Source organism: Camelus bactrianus, chromosome 27 (genome assembly GCF_048773025.1).
Source record: "Camelus bactrianus isolate YW-2024 breed Bactrian camel chromosome 27, ASM4877302v1, whole genome shotgun sequence".
Classification (NCBI taxonomy): domain Eukaryota; kingdom Metazoa; phylum Chordata; class Mammalia; order Artiodactyla; family Camelidae; genus Camelus; species Camelus bactrianus.
Genome location: NC_133565.1, coordinates 21,778,736 through 21,801,456, shown reverse-complemented (window position 1 = coordinate 21,801,456; position 22,721 = coordinate 21,778,736). Strand labels below are relative to the sequence as shown.

General features: G+C 49.4%; 1 protein-coding gene across 2 annotated transcripts in view; it reads left to right on the top strand.

The window, feature by feature from the left end:
• Positions 1-22,721, top strand: part of SLCO3A1 (solute carrier organic anion transporter family member 3A1) — a 266,744-nt gene that overhangs the window by 208,680 nt on the left and 35,343 nt on the right. For both annotated transcript variants that reach the window (XM_074354193.1, XM_074354192.1), the window contains exons 5-7: positions 14,615-14,779; positions 19,804-20,002; positions 20,983-21,121. In XM_074354193.1, coding sequence (XP_074210294.1) covers positions 14,615-14,779; positions 19,804-20,002; positions 20,983-21,121 — 503 coding nt within the window. The remainder of the gene's footprint in view (positions 1-14,614; positions 14,780-19,803; positions 20,003-20,982; positions 21,122-22,721) is intronic.

The following is a 22,721-nucleotide window of genomic DNA, read 5'->3' as shown; positions in this document are numbered from 1 at the left end:
TAATGAGGTTTGCTTTCTATGGAGATGCTTGAGAATGTCAACTGGAAAAAGAAGGCACAATGTGAGAGGTGTGAGTTGGGTTTTATTTGGGACTGAGTGAGGACTATAGCCCGGGAGGCAGCCTCCATGGTGCCTCTTTCGAGCAGTTCCTCGGAGCTGAGGGGCTGTCTCCCGGGCTGTAGTCCTCGTTAGGCCCTAAATAAAACTTAACTCACAACTCACACGTTGTGCCTTTTTTTTTTTTCAGTCGACAAGAGCTATGGAGGGAACCTCAGGTGACCTGGTGCTCAGAGCTCCGTTCTGTTCTTCCCTGGCTCTGTGATCATTAACTTCTCTGTGCTTTGTTTCCACAAGCGTAAAGTTGTGACCCCATTCCTCAGTGACAGCGCGGTCATGAGAATCCAAGCACTACCTGCAGGAGACCGTTAATTCCGCCTGTTAACCAGGGAGGAATTCAAAGAACTTGTGCTAATTCCCACAAGAGGCTAATTTAAGATCCTAACGTCATGTTCGACTGCATGTCTAATAGATGGCTTCTACCGAGGTCGTAATGGGGAATTGTCCATAGAAAAGCTTAAAATTCATCTGAGTTCCAGAAGGCTTTGTTAGGAGAGAAGGCCACCCGCTTTGTGTCCTCTGATATTGCCTTGGCTTGGACCCCCAGGAGTCTGTGCTTAATAAAAGAGGCTCCTTGGACAGGCCCACCTCAGGAGCTCCTAGGTGGCCGGAGGGGATGCCTGCTGCTCCTCTCGTAGCACAGCCGGCCACACAGTGTCCCCGGGATCAGATCCGCAGGAACAGGTGGGGCTGGCATGAGAGAGGGCCTTGCAGGGGACACCCTGGACCTGGGTGGTGGCAGCCTTCCCAGGTATTTCCTCATCCCAGAGTGATGGCCCTGCCTCCCTCAGGCTCTGATGGTAAGAGCTGCACCTGTGATCTCACGTCTTTCATCTCTGGGGATGCACAGATAAAAAAAGATATAATTGTGCCATCAAAGAGCTCGCCATCCAGAGTAGGGACAGGCCAGCAAGCCAGCAGAGGCATCTTAATGTGCTGAGAGCAGCAGCAGCAGGCAGCTCCGTGGGTTACGGGAACACAGCCGACAGGCAGGGAAGAGCCCGCCGCCTGGGTCCGAGGCAGAGCTGAGCTGAGTCTTGAGGGAAGACATGGCTCTGACTCAGCCACTTTTTAACCCCTTTGTTAATTCAGTCAGCATTTACTGAGACCCTGCCAGGGCCACAGCGGTGACCAAGGCAGCTTGTATTCTGGAGCTGGTATTGTAGCAGGGGAGGCGTGTGGGCCACGCCAAAGCAGGACGAGGTGAGCGTTGGCTGTGCTGTGGCTGAGCTGACGGTACACGATTGGGTTGATGGAGCTGAGAATCTCCAGACAGTAGCGATCACAAGCTGTGGCCTGTGTATACCTGGGCTGTATATTAATAGTAGTGTATAATTAACAACTTTTAATTTAGAATTAGCAATTCCCAGAGGCGTCAGGTCCATTAATGGACCTTAAGGATGTCCCAGCAGGAAAGGAAGACGTCTAAAAGAATCCCCAGGAGCCAAAGTACAGTGGAGCAGGCTGTGTGCTAATAAATTTTCCAGGCGCTGGCACATGGAGATGGGACCACAGTGGTTTACTTCCTTCGTTTTTCCACGTGAGACCAGATGTTTTTGCCACCTGGACATTTCTGCCAAAAGCACCATGCCGTGCTGCCGGATGCTCCCATCTTCATCCGATTTGCATCCTTGAAAGCCCCGCTGGTCTGCATGCAACATGCTGCACATTTATGGGTATAGATAAACTGAGCAGTGTTGCACGTATCAGAGGAATTAACATCACTCTACAAATCTCTATGTTGCCATTTCTCATCTGTCTCATTTGAGCTTGCAAACGGGTTTCTTTTCTGGCCGTCAGTCTGTGTCTCCTGCCAAGCTCTGCAGAGACTGAAGACTCCTGAGAAGAGCTGATGTTGGTCAAGGAGCAGCCACTCCGTCCTCCTCCCCGCTGAGCCTCTTTGATCCTAGGAGAGCCGGGGGCTGCTCACCTGGGTTCACATCCGGCTCAGCCTCTTCCTAACCATGCACCCCTGGTCATGTCGTTCATCTCCCCTTGGCTTTAACTTGCAAGGTCTTGTTTAATCTTTACAGCAGCTGCGTAAGGTCGATGTTAGTACTTATTACCATTTCTAGGTGAGGAAACCGAGCTCCAGTTCAGTGACAGGGGACTTCAGGCCTGCAGTCACTTTCCAGAGCACTCTTCTCCAGAAGCAGACCTCAAAGGTCTGTTGCCAACCAAGTCCGTCATCCATTGGGTTTTGCAATTGTTATCGGAATGTGAGAGATGGAAAGCTCAGAGTTTTGTTCCAGAACACTGTCAAAAAGCTGTTCCTTCTTTTTTCTTGCATGACCCAGAAGTCCCCGACTTGCGGTGACTGTTACAGAACCACTTCATAAAACAGGCAGCTGGCGAGCAGATACCTGGGCTTGTTATACTCCTGTATCTCCCCTAGCTGGGAGTCAGCAAATCCAAGTCACATTTTCACATCTCAGCTGGGCCACCCAATAACTTTTCCTTTCTTCCCTGGCTCTAAAATCCCCCCTCCCTCATTTTATTCTTCCGAGCATTTTGCTGATTCGTCTTTCAAGACACACACCTCCCCTCGCATCCCTCCTGTTGTGTCCTGCATGGTGTCCACTTCTCCCCTTCCCTGCCCCGCGAGCCGGCAGTGGCCAGGACTGTGCCTTGTATGGCCTCCTTGAGTCTAGATGCTCAGAGTTTGCAGAATGGTTTGTGAAAGTCTAGATCGGAGGGAGGAAGGAATTCAGGGGATGGTTATAGACAAATGTACGAAATTGTCATTCGCTAGTGTGTTTCATTTGGAAAGTGACTCCAGTGTCACTTGCCTTGGTAGGGGGGCTTTGATGGCCTGGATCTGAGCCCTTTCTGCAGCCACGTGTTTGTCTAACCTCCGCATCAGGCTCTGCACTGTTTCCAGAACACATCAGGCACTCTCCTCTTTGCTGCTGTTTCTGTCTGGATCACTCCACCTCCCTCGGTCCACTGCTGGGCTGGACTTGGTCCCCACCTCCCCCGGAAGCCTTCCCCATAGCCCCTCTGCACACAGGCCCCCGTACCCAGTGCTAGATCAGCTGCGGTCCTCTGTTGCCCTCAAAGCCCTGCAAAGCACCTGTTACCCCGCTACGTGGTGTGGCCTGTCTGCTGGCCTGCATCTGCCCAGGGCTTGTGGGTTCTCAAGACGAGGCTCTCATTCATCTTTTTGTTCCCACTGCCTCGCTCAGCTCCTGGCACATAGGTGATATGGGACAAATGAATGAGTGAATGAATGAAGGAATGAATCCTTTCTTGCTAGTGTGTGTGCATACGTGCACATGCACACACACACACACACATGCACACACACACACACACACACACACACACACACACATACAAATAATAGCAGCTAACGTTTGTTTTCCATACACTGCCATATTTAATCCCCCAACCCCATGAGGCATTGTCACCATCTTACAGACAAGGAAATTGAGGCTTACAGATGGAAAGGAAAAGTGTTTGAATCCTAGGACGGCCTCGGTGCCTGTCTTCTTAACCACGACATGATACTGCATCTTAGGGTGATAAACAGACTCTCTGTTAAGAAAAAAGAAAAACTGACTTTTCAACAGAGTGTCCTGAAACTCAGCTGCCGGCTGCAGCGACACAGATGTGCCTTAAGACAATGAGTCTTCTAGACAAGGGTGCAGCCGAAAAGGAAGGGAAAGACCGACTTCTTGCAAGCACTGGCCTGGCCTGACCCTCTGATGGACTTTCGAGCTGGGTTGAGTGTGACTGTACCAGCAGTTTAAAAGCTGAAGAGGCCACCTTTGATCATTGAAAGGGCAGAGCAGGCCAAAGCTGAGCACTCTTGTCTCTGTGCACTTGCTGCTGACTGCCAAGTGGCCTCTTCCCGTCCCAGAAACGATAACTGCACCGGGGAACAATGGGTGATGGCTGAGCTGGGGGGATGGGGGTGCAGCTTCAGGCCATAAAGAATCGTAAAGAACCACCCCCAAAGTGTAGAGGATGGTTGATGACTTCCAAAGCACTTGCACAGACCTCCCGCTTGGCCCCCGTAGTCCGGCTGATAAGGTGATCAGTCCCCATGCCTCCAGGACACGGAGCTCTAGGGGGTTAAACCAGGCACCGCAGCTGTGAAGGGTGCAGCCAGGACTGGACCCAGCCCTTGGACTCCCAATTCCAAACCCTTTCCTCTGTTTCCCACAAAGATCCCCTCAACTGTTAATGAACTGGCCGGGAAGGAAAATGGGATCGGTCTGGGGTGGATGGAACAGAAGTCCTTACTGTGTTGGAGAAACTGCTGCTGTTAATGTCCGCTTGCTCCCTCTCCAAAAGAGAACAGGCAGAGCCCAACTCCGGAGGACCTTCCTTTTTAGGGGAGATGAAATCTACTTTCCTGCCCTCCTCCCCGCCCCCACCCCTAGTGCCATTCATCACTGGGTCCTGCTGATTTTACCACCCACACCTCTCTCCATCCTGCTCTTGGTCTCTCCCACACTCCCGGCTGCCCTGACCCCTCCAGGCTGCCATCCACACTATGATGTTTTCAGAACACGTCTGATCCTGTTGTCACCTCCTGCTTCATGGGACCGAGGCCGAGCCCTTCACGTGGCTGTCAGCCCAGTGATGTTCTGTCCTTCCAGCCTCTCCTCACCTCATTGCTACCCTGTTCCCGCCACACCAGCCCCACCTCGCTGGCCTCTTTTGAGTCCTCCGTGTTCCCCAGGCTCCCTTCCACCCAGGACTTTGCACCTGGCTATTCCCGCCATTGGAATCCTAGTCTCTAGGCATCAGGTCACACACCATTTCCCCAAGGACATGTTCCTGACCTCCTGACGGCACCCCGTCCATGGCGTGTTGCTCTCTGGGTCATGGTCATTGTGTGACACTTACAGGAGTGAGTGACCATTCACTTTCCGCATAAGCTCCAAGAGGACAGGGACCACATCCCTCTTTGCTCACGTGGCCGTGCCCAGTGCATGTCTGATACATAGGGGACACCTGGGTCACTGGGCAGGCACTGCCCAGCCCAGCAGTTTGCTGCTTTCCTTAACATGTTGCTCCCCCACTGTAGATCGGGTGCCCCTGAGGAAACACAACTGTCACCATGTTTGGGTGACATCACGATCAGTATGTTAAAGCTGTCCTCACCTGCAGCCCCTCCCAGAGTTTTGGCCTGTGTTTGCCCCACTTGCGAACACCTGTGCTGAGTGTCGCGGCTGGCCCTCAGGTGACTCGCCTGCATGGGGAGGAGGGTCTGTTCCTGGCACCCGGGCCGTTGAGTCAGAGGGTCTGCCGGCCCAGTGGCTCAGCTGACCTGCACCATGACTTTGGGCTACATGTCTCTACTCGCCCATCTTCCTGGCAGGTGTTTTGCTTCTTGGGCAGGGTCCACGCTCGCCCCCACTGCCACGTCTCCCACTGTGCCACAGGGGCCCCGCGTGCGTTGGCCCGGCCGTGGGATCCAGCTCACGCCCCTGGCTTTAGCATCTCTGCCAGGCTTCCTCCCTGATCCGCCAGCTAGCAGTCGGTTTCTGCTGCGTTTTTCTTAATTAGGGTCCTGTGCCTGGCAGCATGATGTTTCCGTGAGGAGCCTGGCGATCTGAGAGTCCTTGTTCTGTGGGCTAAATGGCTGAATGTTTTTTATCATGTGATTTGTCTTCAGAACTGTGCTCTGCCCTCCTGTGGATTTCCCGTTGAACTCTTCTTTCTTGGTTCCATGGCCCAGGAAGCCATCTGCCTTCCCAAACACTTGGAATCCTGTGCCAAGCTGTGGCTCCCATGCTGTCATGTCACAGGAGTCCTTTTTACAGGTCCCCATGGTCCAGACTGGTCAGTGGCTTCATCGTGTTCGTATCAGCATTGATGGAGGGTGCGCTGGGGGTCATGTCCCTGGATCAGCCACGGCTCCCGGCTCCCCCTGATTCTCAAGTTATTTCAGCAAGAAGATGCACGTGGCTGAGGCCACCTAGCACGATGCCTGGCACACTGTGGATGCGCCTCGTGGTTTTGGAAGGAAGGGAGGAAGGGGATAACCAGAAGACAGCATTTCTCAATGGAGGTTTCTTGGAACATGAGTTCTCTGGGATGTTCAGGGCAAGACAAATCAACGGCAGTAACAGGGAGGTATGTTTACGTGGCCAGGTAATTTGGGAAACTGTCTGTCTACCATGACTGTCTTGGAGATTCATACATTATGTTTGTCTTAAAGGCTCTCAGGAGGCCAGCTCTAAGGAAAGCTGGCCGGCTGTTATTTGCTCCGTATTTCTTAGACTTCTGTGATCCCAGGACTCTTTCATTCACTCTCATTCACCCGTCGGGTGCTTACGAAATGTTGCTAGAATACAGGACAGGAGGTGGTGAGGAGAACGGGGTGTTCAAAGGGGTGGAGTGAGGACCACCGAGGGAGGATTTGAAGACGGGGGTGTGAAGGGTGCAGCAGCCCAGCCCCATGAATGGAGGGAGAGGAAGGGCTTCCGGGCTGGGAGGCGGGTGTGGGCAGTGGCAAGGGATTGAAATGCCTGAGATGTTTGTGGGAGAGAGACATCTGGTTTTGAGAACAGGATTTAGAGAAGGTCGTGGTAGGACGCAGACTGGTCTCAGCTCCCACACCCAGCAGACTTCCTGGTGGCCGAGGCCACCCGGTAAGTCCTCGGTAAGATTGTGAATGAATTACAGCCTTCTCATTGCCCTTCTAGTAAGACTGGACCTTATTTTATGAGCCATTGTTTCCCAACCAGGATGTGAATCAGTAGCACCTGTGGGCTTTCAGGGGCCCCATCCCTACGAGTTCTGATTCTGTGAGTCTGCGGTGGGGAGGGGAGGGGAGAGGTGACCCAGGCATCTGGGTGTCAGGCTCCCCTGGAGATTCGAAGGGAGCTCCCAGTTGAAAACAAATGTCAGAGCTGGTGGGGGTCCTTGGAAGGGTCTCCACCAAAGGCTAACGCCTCCAGCAGTTACACAGAAAGATAAAATGGGTGTGGGATGACCGGCTCACAAAGTAAGCCTGGGACAGCCTTGATGTGACTCTTGGAAGTTGACACTAGCATATCAAAGGTGACATTGGCATATTGAAGGCTCTGAACCTTCAAGGCTGGCTCTAAACCCAGCACTTCTGGAACTAGCATTTGGACGCCTCAGTTTCGAGATGGGCATGTGCCTCAGTGTGGGTGTCTGACCTCACTGCTGTTTCTCTTTCCAGCTTCCCAGGAAGGAATTCGCCCATTGTTAGAGTCTTTGTGAATGCCAAATGCAGTCAGCCCGGCCACCACTGAGGTGGGCCACCCTGTTCCTAGAGAAGGTTCCAGGAGCAGACGTGAAGTTATAAAAGTGTCTGTTTGCTTATAAAAGACTCTTTTATTTCCTTAGTCATTTTCTGTCTGCTGCCACCGTGGAAAGATGCGATATCTGGGTCTGAATGAGGGCCTGCTTCTTCCCAGGCTCCTTTGTCCGCCTCCGAGATCCCGTGGTGATCGTGTGTTTCTGGCTTCACACTCCTGATGTGAGGAAATCACTGGGGTGACCCCAGGTCAGAGCACCAGCTTGCAGACGCCAGGCGTGCCTCTGTGGATGCTTCCTTCTTGCTTTAAACCGGCAGCCACACTGTTCCTTTTCTCTCGGGGCCTTCTTGGTGGTGTTATAAGGAGCTGGTGATTTTTAAAGAATCAGTGGAATTGATGGGCTCTGGTTTGTCCTGGTGGATCCACACCCATCTGACACTTGGGTTTCACTCTAAAGACTGGTTTCCTGTGCTGAGGGTTTCTTGTTTGTTCACTCAAATCACAACCTTCGGGAGGTGTTACCTTCTGCCTGTTACCTCACCAAAGACGAGCAGACAGAGCCTGGTAGCTACCGCTCTCAGAGCTGGCAGTGACAGGGTGCCGGACGCTCCTCTGGGTTCCCGGGGCGGGGCGTGGGCTCCTCTGTAGTGAGGAAGCCACTGTGGGCCTGACCTGGAGGTCAGGCTGCCGGTCTGGGGCCTGTGCGGGGTAGGTACTCACTTCCAGGAGGCTAACAGGCACCACAGGCCTCCCCTCCCACCGGTACTCTTCCCTAACCCCGACCCAAAGAATGGCTGGGGCATCTCCAAAGTCAGTGATGGAAATGGCTGTTTTAGCTAATTGCTCCCCCACCCCCCACAGCCCGTGAACCTATGGAATACCATGAATGGTGTGATCATAAATTGATCTCTGTTTCTATAGCTGATGTCCCTTAAGAAACTACACCAGTTACCATTCAAGACTACGCATTTCATTTGTTTGTTTCTTTATTGGATTCTTTTCATGCTTTCTTGCATGTATGAAGCATCTGCTCTTACTGGGCACGGTGCCCACATGTGGGGTTGGAGCTGCTCCATCTCTGCTCTCAGGTGGCTCCTCGTGTGGGAGAGACAGGAGGACCTGGGCAAGGGCGTCCGGTGGGGTCAGTGGTGCTGGGGTGACAGCCTGCCCTGGGTGTGTGGGAACCAACGTGTTAGCTGCTGAAAATTCATGCTGATCCGTGAACCGTTGTTTTTCCCAGGATCCACTCTGCCTTGGCATCACTCTTGTGCCCCCAAGATGGTGTTTGTACACATCTCCATTATTTCTTCCTTCTTTCATTTGCTTTTGGTCATGACTTGAACACTGTTGTTTATCTCACCTGACCCAGATCCCCCCATCTCTCTCTCCTCTTCTGCTCATGGGTCCCATATGTTGGGAAGTGCTTCATGGTGCCTCATCTTTCAGGAAAATACTTTTCTGTTGATTCAGGGTCCCACCCAGAAACCTGAAGATTTAGAGATGGGCTCTGAAATGCAAGCAGACCTGAGTTGGAACCTACCTTTCTTCACCTCTTGGTTTTGCACTCCGGGGTAGGAGCTGTTGGATTCCAGCCTCTCTAGGGAGCCTTGGTGTCCTTGTGTCTAAGATAAGGGTGGTAAGACACCCCCTCCCCATTGTAATAGCTGTGAGAATTAAAAGAAACCCGTACTGCGGTGCCCACCCAACACTGATTTCCTGGCGAGTGTTGGCTGTCGCTGTCACTATTACTGAGCAGTTGCGTAGACTGGCTCCGTCTTCCCTTTTTGGGAATGTTAACCATGGTATACTGACAGAAGTGTTATTAAAGAGAAAGAAAGTCAAGGCTAATTTCGGTAGAGAGACTGAAGGCAGAGATATCTGAGGGTCAAGGGGATTATAACTGAGCCCACAGTGAGCACTTCCCAGGGTACCACTAATTCCCAGGAAGGGCAGTGAACAAGGACTTGGCCTCCCGACCTCCTGATCTGCTGAACAGCCCTCGGCAGGAGGGGGATCTTCATGAAAAGCCCTTGGGTCCCAGGAGCTCAGCCCACCCACCCCAGTCTCTTCCCCACTCTGCTTGCTCACCACCTCTGATCACATAGGCGTTCTCACGGCAAGCCTGATGCCCTCCCAGCGTGGCCAAGGGTTGCTTCTGTTGTATTACCATCAGTCCTCTCGGACTCTTACCTGCATGCCAGAAACACGGGGCCGCGTGCTTTCCATGCAGCGGGTCTCATTTCATCTTTGCGGCCGTCCACAGGATGGAGCGGTGTGCTCGGTCTTCAGGCCAGAATTCAAATCCCAGTGACCTGGCTGCTTCGACCCGGTTCTTGGCCATTATTTCATGCAACCTCATTCAGTGAAGCCTTTTCTGTGGTACAGGGCTCTTCTCTGGGCTCTCCAGTCCTTTCTTTCTTTCATTCCTCTGTCCCTCCCTCCCTTTCCTACCTCTCCTCCTTCAAAGAAACATGGACTAAGTCCTTAGTCATGTCAGATCTCGTCACTTTCTCTAACCCAAGTGGGGATGTTTTATTATTCTTTTTTATTGAAGTATAGTTGGTTTTGCAAAGTTGTGTTAGTTTCAGGTGTACAGCAAAGTGATTCAGTTATACACACACACGCACACGTTCTTCAGATTCTTTAGCATTATAGGTTATTACAAGATATTGAATATAGTTCCCTGTGCTACACAGTAGGTCCTTGTTGTTTATCTGCTTTATATAAAGTAGTGTGTAGATGTTAGTCCCAAACTCCTGTTATTCTCAGTTCTAACAGTTAAGCCGTGCTTTGGTGACCAGAGGCATGCTTAGTCCTTAAACCCATGCAGCACCTCTCAGAACCAGGACCAGAATAAAACAGTGGTTATAAGCACGCTGTGTGGCAGCAGGTGCCAGGGTCTGAGTTTCTGCTTTGCTCCGCTAACCATGGAAACCACTCTTTGCTTCAGTTTCCTCAACTGTAACTGGAGGATTTTAATCATCTTAAGATCACAGTTTTGTTGGGAGGATTATATGAGCGGATGTGTAAGCAGTAGAAACAATACTTGGCATACAGGAAATGCTCTGTCAGTGTTAGTCCTCGTGACTTCCCCAAACCTGCCTTTCTCCCTCCTGGAAGACCCTCAGGTTCCCAAGAAACTCAGTCCTGCAGGACTGTCTTCCAAAGACTAGCGGTAGAAAACTTGTTTTTCCTGGAGATTGCTCCCCTGCCACTCTTCCCAACTTTGTACCATTCCACTGGTGAAAGCACGTGCTCCTGATGAGGGGTGAGAAGGTTTCCCCAGCTGTGAGACTGCGTGATCCAAGCCAGCCTGCCTCCCATCCCAGCGCCCAGCTTCCGAGGCTAAGTCAGAAAGTGGGAGGTGAATGGCTGTGAGAGACTGTGTATGTTCAGTGGCCTGGTGTAGCCTCAGTTCACCAGTTTTTATTTGTCTAGTCCACCTCATTAGCTACTGCCTCCTTGGAAAGGTGGAATTTTATGGGCTTAACAATCCATTTGCATGAGAAAGCTTGGGACACTGGGATAGCCCTAGGATCAAGCTAATTAATACCCCTTCTCAAATCGAGGCTTTGGAGGGTAGGCTGAATTTTTAAAAAGGAGTCTTCTCTGAGAGCACTGCAAGTCATAGCAGTAAAGCCCAGGATGGAAGGAAGAGCCTGTGAGGAAAATAGCTGAACGTAAGAGGAAGCTGCCATTTCTGGGGGTGAATCAGTCTAGTAGAGGGGAAAAAGGATGTTCTTCATGTACGTAAGGCCCCCTGAGTCTTCCCGGGGCCATCAGTCAGATGATCCTCAAACTTAATGATGGTCACATCTAATTCAAGGTGAACTTAGCCATTAGATATTAAGACAGAAGCAGGCAGCCTCCTGTCTCCACCAGGAATCCTTCCCACTGAAAGGGAATTATCTCTGGAATAATTAAATGCTTGCTGAAGTATGAAAATGTTCCATTAACCGGAGAAGGGCACTTGTTGAGAAGTGCCCTTCTCATCCCCAAATAAACTGTGATGGCCATGCTCAAGGGCAAGGAGGTCCTGAGTTCCAAACAGATAATGTGATCAAACTGAAATCCTCCTTGGCGTCCCTGCTGAGGCAGAGAACAAAGTTCCTAACTGGAGGGGATGCCAGTGGTGTCAGTCTTATTTGCGAGCAAGTGTGGCTGCGGTGCTTTCTTCTTCCAAAGTCCCCAAATCTGAAGAGTCTGCAGCCTAACAGAGGAAATGAAGCCTATGATAAAAGTTATGGCAGAGGATGGTTTTCCTGGAATGTCCCCAACCTGCCTACTGATTGTTGACGGTGTTTTCAGAGTTTATAGATACCTCAATGCCCAAAAAGTACAATGACTGAGCAACAGTGTTATTAGCTATTGAAACATGAACAGCTGGGGGCTTTCAAATTCATTTATTACAAGGAGGCACTGTGGTCACCCATGTGATCTACACCATTCTCAGTGAAGCTTGGTGTTTTATGACATAATCAACCAGTCCCTTGTCACAGGTACATTACAGTATCACAATGTGCCACACACAATAGCAAATCAGCGTTCACTCATTAGTGGTGATTTATGGTGATGGAGTCTTAACATCCAAGGGACTTTCATTCATGAAGACAAATACTTACCACCTTCTGCATATGCCGAGCATATTCATCTTTTATATTTGTTAAGTGGTGCACTTTTTTAAATATTACACAGTCAACATTCTTCTAAATATTTGTACAACTTAAAAATGTGGATTTAACAAAGGGAAAATTTTCAGCATTTAAACATAGGTTTTAAGTGTAGCCTCTTCTAGACGTTTATTTGAAATGAACATTTCTAAAAAAGTCCAATTATCATAAATGCTTGAAACCCTGTCAAAAAAAAAAAAAAATAAACGACACACATAAAGGCTAGTACACTTGCCATAAATCAGGGTATAAATACATGGATACCATGAATTTAAAGTTGTTTTCGCACCATCATTACTCTTATTCATACCCTTTTTAAGTTTTTGGGGGTTTTTTTGTGTGTGTCTGCATACATTTATTTAATCCAAGAGTAGTTTAACAAAAAACCACTGCAGAACAGCTGAGGCCACCAGCTCGGAGTATTGTCTGGTGGTTTCTCGGTTGGGAGACAGAAGGGGGTTGCTCAGCCCACAGTGATTCTGAGCCTCCAATCAGCTGGCTCCATCCATTCTCATAACCTTCTTTCTTTAAGTCAAAGAATCCTCAAGTCCCTATCTTTTATAGAGAGTTTCATTTTTAAAACTTGGTGTTTTTCCCAGAAATGATACTTTTTAAGCTGTGTGTATCCGCCAGTTCCTGACCCATTGTTCTGTCACTTTGATTTATTGAGCTTGTCTGTTAACCTTATTAAAAACTTACGTATCTCCTATTATTATTTTATTCTAATTAGTTGGGCCATTTAGAGGTTTCGTCTCCTAGGAGATGAGATTGAGCCTGTGTAATTAGCTGTCTTCTGTAGGACAGCTGGCTAATTCATCACCTTGGAATGCAGTGTTAGACGCTGCTTACCTGTTTATTTTGTATGACCGTGGGCACTGATTGGTTTGTCCTAGACTTGGAATAGTCCTGGCTTCATCTGGGACTCTGTTTTATCTTCTTCTATTTACACAGGTGGAAACAAGTATACTGCATGCCAAGCCTTCCACATTGTTATGATTACAGCAGAACAGAGGTCCCCTGACTTGTCACTGTTAGTCCACTTCTGCAATTTTTTTGCCTTATCTCCTTACCACCATAAGTTATTTGCACATGACTTCTCTTTAAACAACTTTAAATCTATTTGCTTTAACCTAGCATTATCTTAAGCTGTGGTAGCCATGAAACCACACATGTGATGTATCAGTTTTATTTTAGTTAGCTGTTTTTTGTAAGTACACATCAAAAACTGGCATGAATATTGAAATGATGGGGTTGTCCTGGCACCCCCAGCCCCAGACCCACGTGCATGCTGCCAGGATATGTCGTCACACCACAGTTGAGGTGATAGGGTCAAAGGCCACATACCAAGGACTCTAATTGATGAAAATACCCAAATAATGTGACGACTTTCAACGGATTTAAAAAACATAAATCTCTCATTTGTAAAAGCACCAATTAAAAAGAAATCATAGTGGTTTATGAAACCACATATTTGAAGTAAAATAGAGTGTAATACAGGGAGATTGAAATGTATGGCCTCACCAAGACCTGCTCTGGCGTCGTTGGTATTTAAAGCGGTGCGCAAGCCACAAAGCACTTCACTCACCGTCAGCTCCCATCTGGGCCCTGCGCTCCAGGGCTGGGTGGGTGGTGGCTTCTAGGTTGGCTTGAGTCAAAAGGAAAGACCGCCTCAGGAAGAAGGAACATATGGGGCAAAGATCCAGGCTCAGAGCGTTCCAGTGGAGGAAAGACCCCCACTGCAAAGCGGGGTGCAGAGGCCTGGGTGGGGAGGACCAGGTGCATGTGGGGCTGGACCTGAGGGAGGACGGAGCGTGGTCAGAATGTAATCAGATAGCCCCGGGACAGGCCGTGGGCCATCATATCAAGGGAGAATTTTGGCCATTGTGGAGTTTTGAGCAGGAAAATGATTTGAACTGATTCCACTGGCTACTATGTAGGGAAGGATTATGTTGGATCAGGAGTGAAAATCAAGATTTCAGTCTCCCCGAAGTGAGAGCTTATGAAAGCTTGGCCATGCGAATGTGGCTGTGAAAAGAAAGAGGGGTTGGAGGTTGGATTATGTATTTATATATACGTGTGTGTGCATATACATACACTATAATTTCATTTCTTTTTCGAAGCTGTTAAGATTAAATACATTTTCTTAACACACATACACAGTTATAAATATTCATCATAGGTATATATACACATGCACACACAGATATACTGAACATTTATAATTCATTATATATAATTTTTATTTTCCCTTTTGGGAAACAAACCTCAAACTCTTCTTTCTTTTTTTAGGTGGAAATAACTTGCGTAGCTTGTGAAATACTGGAGTGTTTCCAGTGCCCTGTAAGGAAAGGCATGGTATAATCTCTCCTGCTTTAGTAGTTGTCAGTTTAGTTGACGGAATATCAGCATATATTTTGAAGCCAGAGATTTTGCAGTTATGTATGGGTGACCTACAGATTATACATGTTGGCTTGAGCAACCAGCTGACTCCCGGTGCTGTCTACTGAGATGGGTCAAAGTGGGGCCTTGAGGTCAAGGGTGGGTGCATTGTGTGACCTTGGTCCTCTGCTTCTCTCCCTGCAGTGATCCCGAAGGTCACCAAGCACCTGCTCTCAAACCCTGTGTTCACCTGCATCATCCTGGCCGCCTGCATGGAGATTGCTGTGGTGGCTGGCTTCGCTGCCTTCTTGGGGAAGTATCTGGAGCAGCAGTTTAACCTCACCACCTCTTCTGCCAACCAGCTGCTCGGTGAGTCTCTTTCTCAGTCCCCTGGGAGGGGAGAGGGGGGCTGACAGTGCTTGTGATGCTGTAAGAATTGACTGAGACCCGCCAGCGGGCCCAGACCGTGCCACTCCTACAGTGGCATACACACGTGGTCCGTGTGCAGAAGAATTTCAGAGCATATTCTTGGAGTAAGATATACCTTCCCGAGGCAGTTGCTAAAATTATGCACTTTAATAGAGAGCTTAAAATACACAGTGTGCATAGGAAGCATTGTGACAGGTCAGGAAATCCATACATCGGTATGAAGTAGGGAGTTTGGGGAAAGATGTGATGAAAGAAGAGGGGAATCAAGATCGATCTTGAAAGGTTAGCAGGCTTTGGTCAGGACCATAAAAAAAGCCAGAATGTTCTCGGCAGCATGAAAGCCACAGCCGGCAAATATAGAGGTGGGAAGCTACGTGCTCCCCTCCATGCCTGTGCCCGTGGCAGACGTAATTAACAGGTCACGATACCCCTTCTCCCCAAGCTCAAGCATGGCCTCACCAGTCTTCTCAGTGGTAGACTGCAGGCATCTGCTTCCAGCCCTTTGGAGCTGGCATGCTAAGGAAAAGCCTTTGCCCTCATAAGAAGCAGCATCACTTACAGGCTGTGGGGAAAGTGGTCTCACAGCAGATGAAGCAGAGAGAAGGGTCAAGAATGACTCCCAGGTTTCTGGCTCAGGCTGGTAGTGGGACCACTTGTGAAACCTGGAAATAGCATTAAAGAATCAGATCTGTAGGGAAGGTTGTGAGCTCAGATTTGAAGTTACTGAGGATGAGATGGTCATGTTATATCCACGTGATGTCCTGTGCGTGGCTGAGGGCTTATGAAGGAGAAGTGGGTGGCATTGGTGTGTGCAGGGTGGTTGAGGACACAGGAGTGGAGTCTGCAGAGGGAAAAAATGTGTAGAGTTAGAAAAGAGGGGGTGAAACACCACCCATGAGGAGATAGAGGGGGTCATAGAGACATTTAAGAAGCAGCACCTGAAATAAATCTGTGGCTCATGGGAGTCAAGGAAGCTATGAATGCAGGAAGGAAGCGGTCCGCAGTGTGAGTGCTCACGCGCGATGCAGGCTCACATGCCTCTGGTTGCTTAAACAACCAGGGCATCTTTCAGCCTGGGTCAGGGCTGTGTGTGTGTGAATTGGGCGCAGGGGAGCCCATACTGTGGTGTGGAGAGCAGCCCACGAGAGGGAAGGAATGGACACTGACCTCAGGACATTTTCCTGAGCTTAGCAGTGGAGGAAAGGAGAGAGGACGTGGCGAGTGATATGGGTTGGAGTTGAGGGAGTGGAGTGGTGATGGTGTTGTTGCTAGGAGACAATTGCTGTCGTGACAGGAAGGACTTGAGCAGGTGTCTAAGCAGAGGGGAAAGAGCTGGCAGAGTGGATTTGCAGAAGAGAGAGGGAATGTGGGTGGACAGCCTTTGACAGAAGAGCTCATCTGTTCTGAAAGTGCAGAGAAGGAGAGGGACGTGAAGATGGCCACTGAGGCTGTGACAAGTCCGGCCCAGCATTCGAGAGGGCTCCAGCCCCAAGGAACTGTCTTCTCTATTAAATAGGAGTAAATCATGTCCTGAGAGGGATGGGCAAGGTGATACTTTCTGACCTTCATCTTTAACACTTCCTGTCCCTTCACAAAATAGCCAATAAACCAATGTCAGGGTGCTGACCCATCATGGGTCATCGGGGAATCACATATTTAAAGCCACCACGAGATACACTGCACGTCCATCAGCCCGATGGTACCAAGTGTTGGTGAGGATGTGAAGCCACCGGAACTCTCGGGCACTGCTGGTGGGAGTGCAACGTGGTACAAGCCCTTTGGAAAACTCTTTGTCAGTGCTTTGGAAAGCTGAAAGCATATGCTTATGCTGGGATCCAGCCATCCCACTTCTGGGCATATACCCAGCAGAAATGAGTATTTAGGTCCACTCATTTATATGTGCATAAGGGATAGCATCCTGAACCGCTTTCTGCATCATAGCCCCAAACTGGAAACAACCCCACTGTCTGTTGAGAGTAGAAATGGGTAAATAAATTATAGGATGTTCATGCAGTGGACTGTCACATGGCATGAGAAAGCAGGAACACGGACACATGCCTCCATGTGGACGGATCTGACAGATGAAAGACGTCAGACATAAAAGAGTACATATTTATAAGAGTTAAAAAGAGAAAAAGTTAATTAAAGTGATAGAGAGCAGAATGATGGTTACCCTTGGGGGTGTGGGGATGGGGGGGACAGGGCACCAGGAAGCCCCGGGAGCTGGTGGAGATGTTTTTAATATATACACAGATGCAAAAATTCATCAGTTTCCTTCAGCTCTGTGCACGTCACAGGACATGATGTATCAATTTTGAAAAAATTAAAACCCTAGGACAATAACGTGGCCAGAGACCAGCACCTCTTGCTGGGAGCTGCTAGGACAGCAGAAGCCTTATTTTTAACTTTTTTACTTAATCGCTCTTTACCATCCTCTATTTCAAGTGTTTCTTCCAAAAGGTATTAACAAAATGCAGTCAACCCTTTAATACCTGTCTGACAGAGATAGGGTAAAATGTGTCTCTCTGTAATTAAAGTTATAACTTCTTCATTATACCTACCATCTCCTTCTCAGGTTTTGCCCTCCAGTGCCCAAAGAGTTTCTCTCCCCTCCTGATTTCTTTGCCTCGGTCCCTTACATTTTGATTACAGTTGCACAGCTGCTTCAAAGTTGGGGCTGTGTTTTATTGCAGGACAGATTCCTAAGTTCTCTGTAGACAGACAAATCAATAGTCTTCAGGGAAGAAGGTCAAAAAACAATCTCGCCTTCCTGCACCTGTTTCTTTCCCAGCGACTGTCTGTTATAGCTCTCGGCACAGGAGGACCCTCTCCCTGTAGAGAGGCAGCCTGGTGACCCGTCTGTTGGTCCATCCATCAGCTGGCAGTCCAGGCAGGCAGGGTGCGTGCCCTCTCCCTGTGCTCTGCCCGTGGCATCATCACTCTGATAGCATGGCCTCTGGAGGGCTGGCTGCAGGAGGGGCTGGCAGGAGGCCTGTAGGGGACATAGAGAGCCACAGGGCAGGGCTCATGGTTGAAAATGCTTAGTCAGTGGCTCCTGCAGACCTAGGGCGTGGGACCCACACAGTCATCCGAGCCATCCATGCGCAGACACTGGGCCACTCACAGAGTCATCAGCAGAGGGGGCAGAGTTACAGAAAAGAGCAACACAGATAATTAAGGGCTGATGGCATGCGTAAAGATAAAAAGGACTCAATCTACATAGGTTGAGGTAATGAGGATGGAGTTTGGGGGAAGTTCTGATAACCGCCTGCCTGCTAAGGCTGCACACACATCAGGCGGGGAGAGGGGAGGCTGATGATGGCTAGGAGAAGAGGTGCCAAAAGTCTGTTATTGCCATAGTTACCGTCATCACCAGGTGCCACTCCCCACTGCCTCTGATAGGAAATGGAACAAAATGCAGCCTGCTCTCTGGGTGTGGGCTGTGGTTGCCCGTGTTCATTCACACAGATCCAGTCTGCTCGCTGTTTCCTTTATCCCGGAAATAATCCCTCTGTGCCAGCTGCTACGCTAGGCACAGGGCACCTGGACTGAACAGGGTGGAAAGAATCCCAGGAGAGTGAGAGGGAACAAGAAAACCAGAAATACATGAGGCAGCTTCACATAGTGGGGAGAGCCACGAAACCAGTGAAACAGACACAGCAGGAAATCCCAGGGTGGGATTCAGATGGTGGGGTCTGGGAAGGCTTCTCTGATGAGGAAAGTGTCCAGCCAAGTAAAGACATAGGGTAAGAATGTCCTAGAAGAGGGACCAGCAAGTGCAAAGACTAGGGGCCTGAAAGGTTTGGCCTGTTCCAGGGAGAGATGGGGAGGACTGGGCATGGCTGGCTAGGGGGCAAGCATAGAGAGGCAAATGGGGGCCAGGTCATGAGGGTCATTTGGTCATTTCTATGCCAGGACAAGAGAGAACCAAGCACAGATAATCCAAGAGCATCAGGTGCTACAGAGATCCTGTGTTTTTTTTTTTTTTTAAGTGACTTGTGCTGTTTTCTTTGCAGAGCTCAGCCTCCCTGATTCTGTTTTTCTCACCCTAATATTATGATTAATTTGCATTCCCTTAGCACATACCAGCTGATTGATGTAGTCAGTTGACCTGGAGGTCTGTTGATTGGCGAGGAAGAGGGAACCTAAACTGGAAAATTGGCCATGCACAATTTAAACGGTAGATAAATGACACATGGTTATTTAAAGCTGAGTTTTAGATGAAGTGAATCAGAACAGGGCAAAACCAAACAGGAGATTGGAACCCTAGGATCCTTCTGTCCTCCTAAAATGCCGTGAGTCTCTGAGAATCAGAAATCACAGGTTTATGATCCTGCTGCCTTGCAGACAGCCCTGTTTGTAAGAGAGGGTAGGAAATTTTGCCAGTTACTCACCAGGAGGTACGGAAAGTATTGATTTGATTGACAACTTCCTGAGAGGTCCGCGGAGCCGGTTAAAACACTGTCTCCACAGGCCAGTAAGTTCTGGGACTTTTGTTTAAACAGCCTCAGACCCTTCCTTGCCTAATTAGAAAAGGGGGAGAAAATCCCCAAGTGATCTTGTGTCCCAGACCTTCCCGCATCACCTCGAAAACACACCAAGAGCACATCACTGCCCCCTGATGCTTTCCTAGAATGCGCGTGCGTGTTCCCAGTCTGTGTCTGTTGTATCTTAGAGGCTGTTTTCCACACCCGCTGCGGGTTTACCCATGAGGGTCCCCCACTTAGCACAGGAGGTGTATGACTTAGACATTAAGTTTTTATGTGTCTACCCCCCCAATTTTCTGTGAGCTCCTTGAGGTCCCTAACAGAGACTTCGGGGCACAGCAGAGGACATGCCACTGCAGTGGTGCAGCGAGAGTCCTGTCCACGCAGGGCCCCGCCCTGGGCCTGGCACCCACGTGTCTGCGGCGATTGGCCCCGCTTCCCCTGCTAACAGTTCCCGCCCCTCTGCTCTCTTCCCAGGGATGACTGCGATCCCGTGTGCCTGTCTGGGAATCTTCCTGGGCGGCCTCCTGGTGAAGAAACTCAGCCTATCTGCCCTCGGGGCCATCCGGATGGCCATGCTCGTCAACCTGGTGTCCACCGCTTGCTACGTCTCCTTCCTCTTCCTGGGCTGTGACACGGGCCCCGTGGCTGGGGTTACTGTTCCCTATGGAAACGCGTAAGTCCCAGGGAGGTCTTGCCTCCCCTGCCTGCCCAGGGAGGCCAGGGCTCTCTCTCTGGGGTAGGCTAATGGAGCCAGCTTTGTCCCTAGTGACAGTGAGTCAAGAAGCCAGTGATGCCGCTGCATCTTACTCCATGGGTCAGAGAATCCATCTGAACCTTCTGGGCGGAGAGGGCAGACTTCCACGCAGGGGCTGTCTCCCAGGGAGACCGGGGGAGCCCTGGGGAAACAGTCAGATACTCACTCCCCAGAGGACTCAAATTCCTATTTTTGGTGTTTGACTTTAGGAATGATGTGAAGACAGACAATAAAAAATTTATTTTAAACCTCAGGATTGACTTCAATAACTCCTTAAACTATCAGAAGCTATCATTAGACTCATATAGTAATTACAGGGCAGGTATAGATAAGTGTGGGAGGGAGCCGGAGGGGGAGAAAGAGAAGGGAGGGAAGGAGGGAAGGAAGTTAGTTAGCTCTTATGGGACCACTTTTCTTATTACCGAGTTATTATCCCAAGACTGTGAACTAAAGTCAATCAGACCTGCCCTTAGAGGGAATCACAGAGTCCTATATCCACCACCCATAGCTGTCCCCTTCTCTGCATGAGACTCTGAGGCTGCCTTGGGAATCCAGTCTGGAGCATTGAGGCTGCAGTATGGTTGACCTGTAGGAGACCAGTTCCTCTCCACACCAGTCTCCTCCTCCGAGCAGGCTGCCAGGATTTCTCCCAAAGTTAAGTCAGAAGACACAGTAGAGCTGAGCTCATCTGCCACCCTGTAAGTTCAGATGGGGAGAGTGGGAGAACACGGGCAGAGGCAGCTTCTGTATATCCATGCACAGTCCAGGCACCAATGCCCCTTTGTCCCTTTACAATAACCTCAATGGCATCATGACCACAGAGGGCAGAGGGCTGTTGCCTGGGGTTCCAGTGGAAGTCGACCTTTCTCTGATGGGTTCCATATTTCCATCTCTTCCAGCTCAGCGCCTGGCTCAGCCCTGGACCCCTACTCAACCTGCAATAAAAACTGTGAATGCCAAACTGATTCCTTCACTCCAGTGTGTGGGGCAGATGGCATCACCTACCTGTCTGCCTGCTTTGCTGGCTGCAACAGCACGGTACTGGTGGTTTTCTGATGGGGTAGGGTGGGCAGGGGATCAGGCAGCCAGAGGCTTCAAACCCAAGGTGAAGGGCAAGAGTGGGCAACCACGCGTGTTCCCTCAACTTTGTGTTCCTGCGCTGTGAATTTGTGTCAGCCCCTGCCTTGCTCTAGTGGAGGGGTCTCCATCAGCAGGATGGGAGGCCAGCCAGGCCATCCAGTTGCTTCTTGCCAAATCAAATAGGCTTCCAAAAAGTGTCATTGAGCAACTGAAAGTAAAAATTCAAAGGAAACTGTATGGAGCCAGAGAAAAAGATTGTGGCTGAAAGCACTCACAAAAGGTGTCAGTGGAATAGGATGACTCCCTGGTAATGAGCTCCCCATCCACAGAGGTATGTAAAAAAAGACTAGAAAACTATTTATGGGGGAAGACCTCTTCCAAACCTGAGATTGTATGACACTAACTCAGCCTCTTCTCTACTCAGTTCCCTTTGTCTTTTTCTTCTCAACTAGATGCCCCCACATTTTACCATCCTCTCACTATAGTTTTTTGGGGGGGTTTTCTGTTTGTTTTCTGGTTCTTTCCTTCTCAGCATGAATTATACACTTGGCTGTCAGCCTGCAGCTTTCCACATTCTCTGCATGAAAACCTGATGCTAAGGGACTGGTCACTGGGTCCCGCTGAGCCCACCTTGCAGGTGTCTCTTGCACCTGCCCATCTTCTGCATCTACACCACCACTGCCCTGGTGCAGACCCTCCTCATCTCTTGCTTGGACCGGTGTAGTAGTTGCCTCCCTGGCCTCACAACTCAGGATGGCCCCCTTCTGGTCTGTCTTCTGCATTGCAGCCAGAATGATTTCTGTGACACTGCATATGACCCTTTCTAATGCTACTATCAACTAGAAGATGAGATCTAGGCACTAAGTTAGGTTCATGTGTGTCTTCAGCACATGTCTGTCCTCAGCCAGGCTCTTCATCTGTGCTTCCTTTCAGTTTGTGGTCTTCAGCTTTCCCCATACAAGGTGAGTTGGACAGCTCCTACTCACCTGTCAATACCCTACTCAAATGGCTCCTCCTCTGTGACACCATCCCTGCCCTCCTTTTCTTTCAGGTTCTTGCCTCTGCAAGAGGTATCTGTCTCTTCTGGAGGTGGTTTTCTCATTTCATTACAGTGATCTGCTGAAAATGTTTGTCATCTGCTCTGATCTGTGAGTTTCCGGAGCAAGAAACATCCACAGTGCTCCATAAATGTCCAGAATGCAGAGATGGAAAGGAAGATAAGAAGACAGCTGAGTGGCTGCTTTCAGGGATCTTACATTTGAAATCCTTGGTTTCCTCCCCCTTTCCACATCCTGCATCTTTGGGAGGAGCAGTGATATCTCTGAAGGAAGAAAAATTGATCATTTATTTTCATTTCCAAAGATTTCATTTTTCTGTACATTTAACATTTAGATTCTCGGCCAGCTATTAACATTTTTCTATAGAGAAAATAAATCACCCTGGGAGGGGGTGGGGAGGAACTGATTTTTCAAATTAGATGATAAAGCAGTTTCTTTATATGAGTGGAAATGATTTTAAAATAGGGACGGGACCTTGAGAACAGCTAAAATAAAAACAT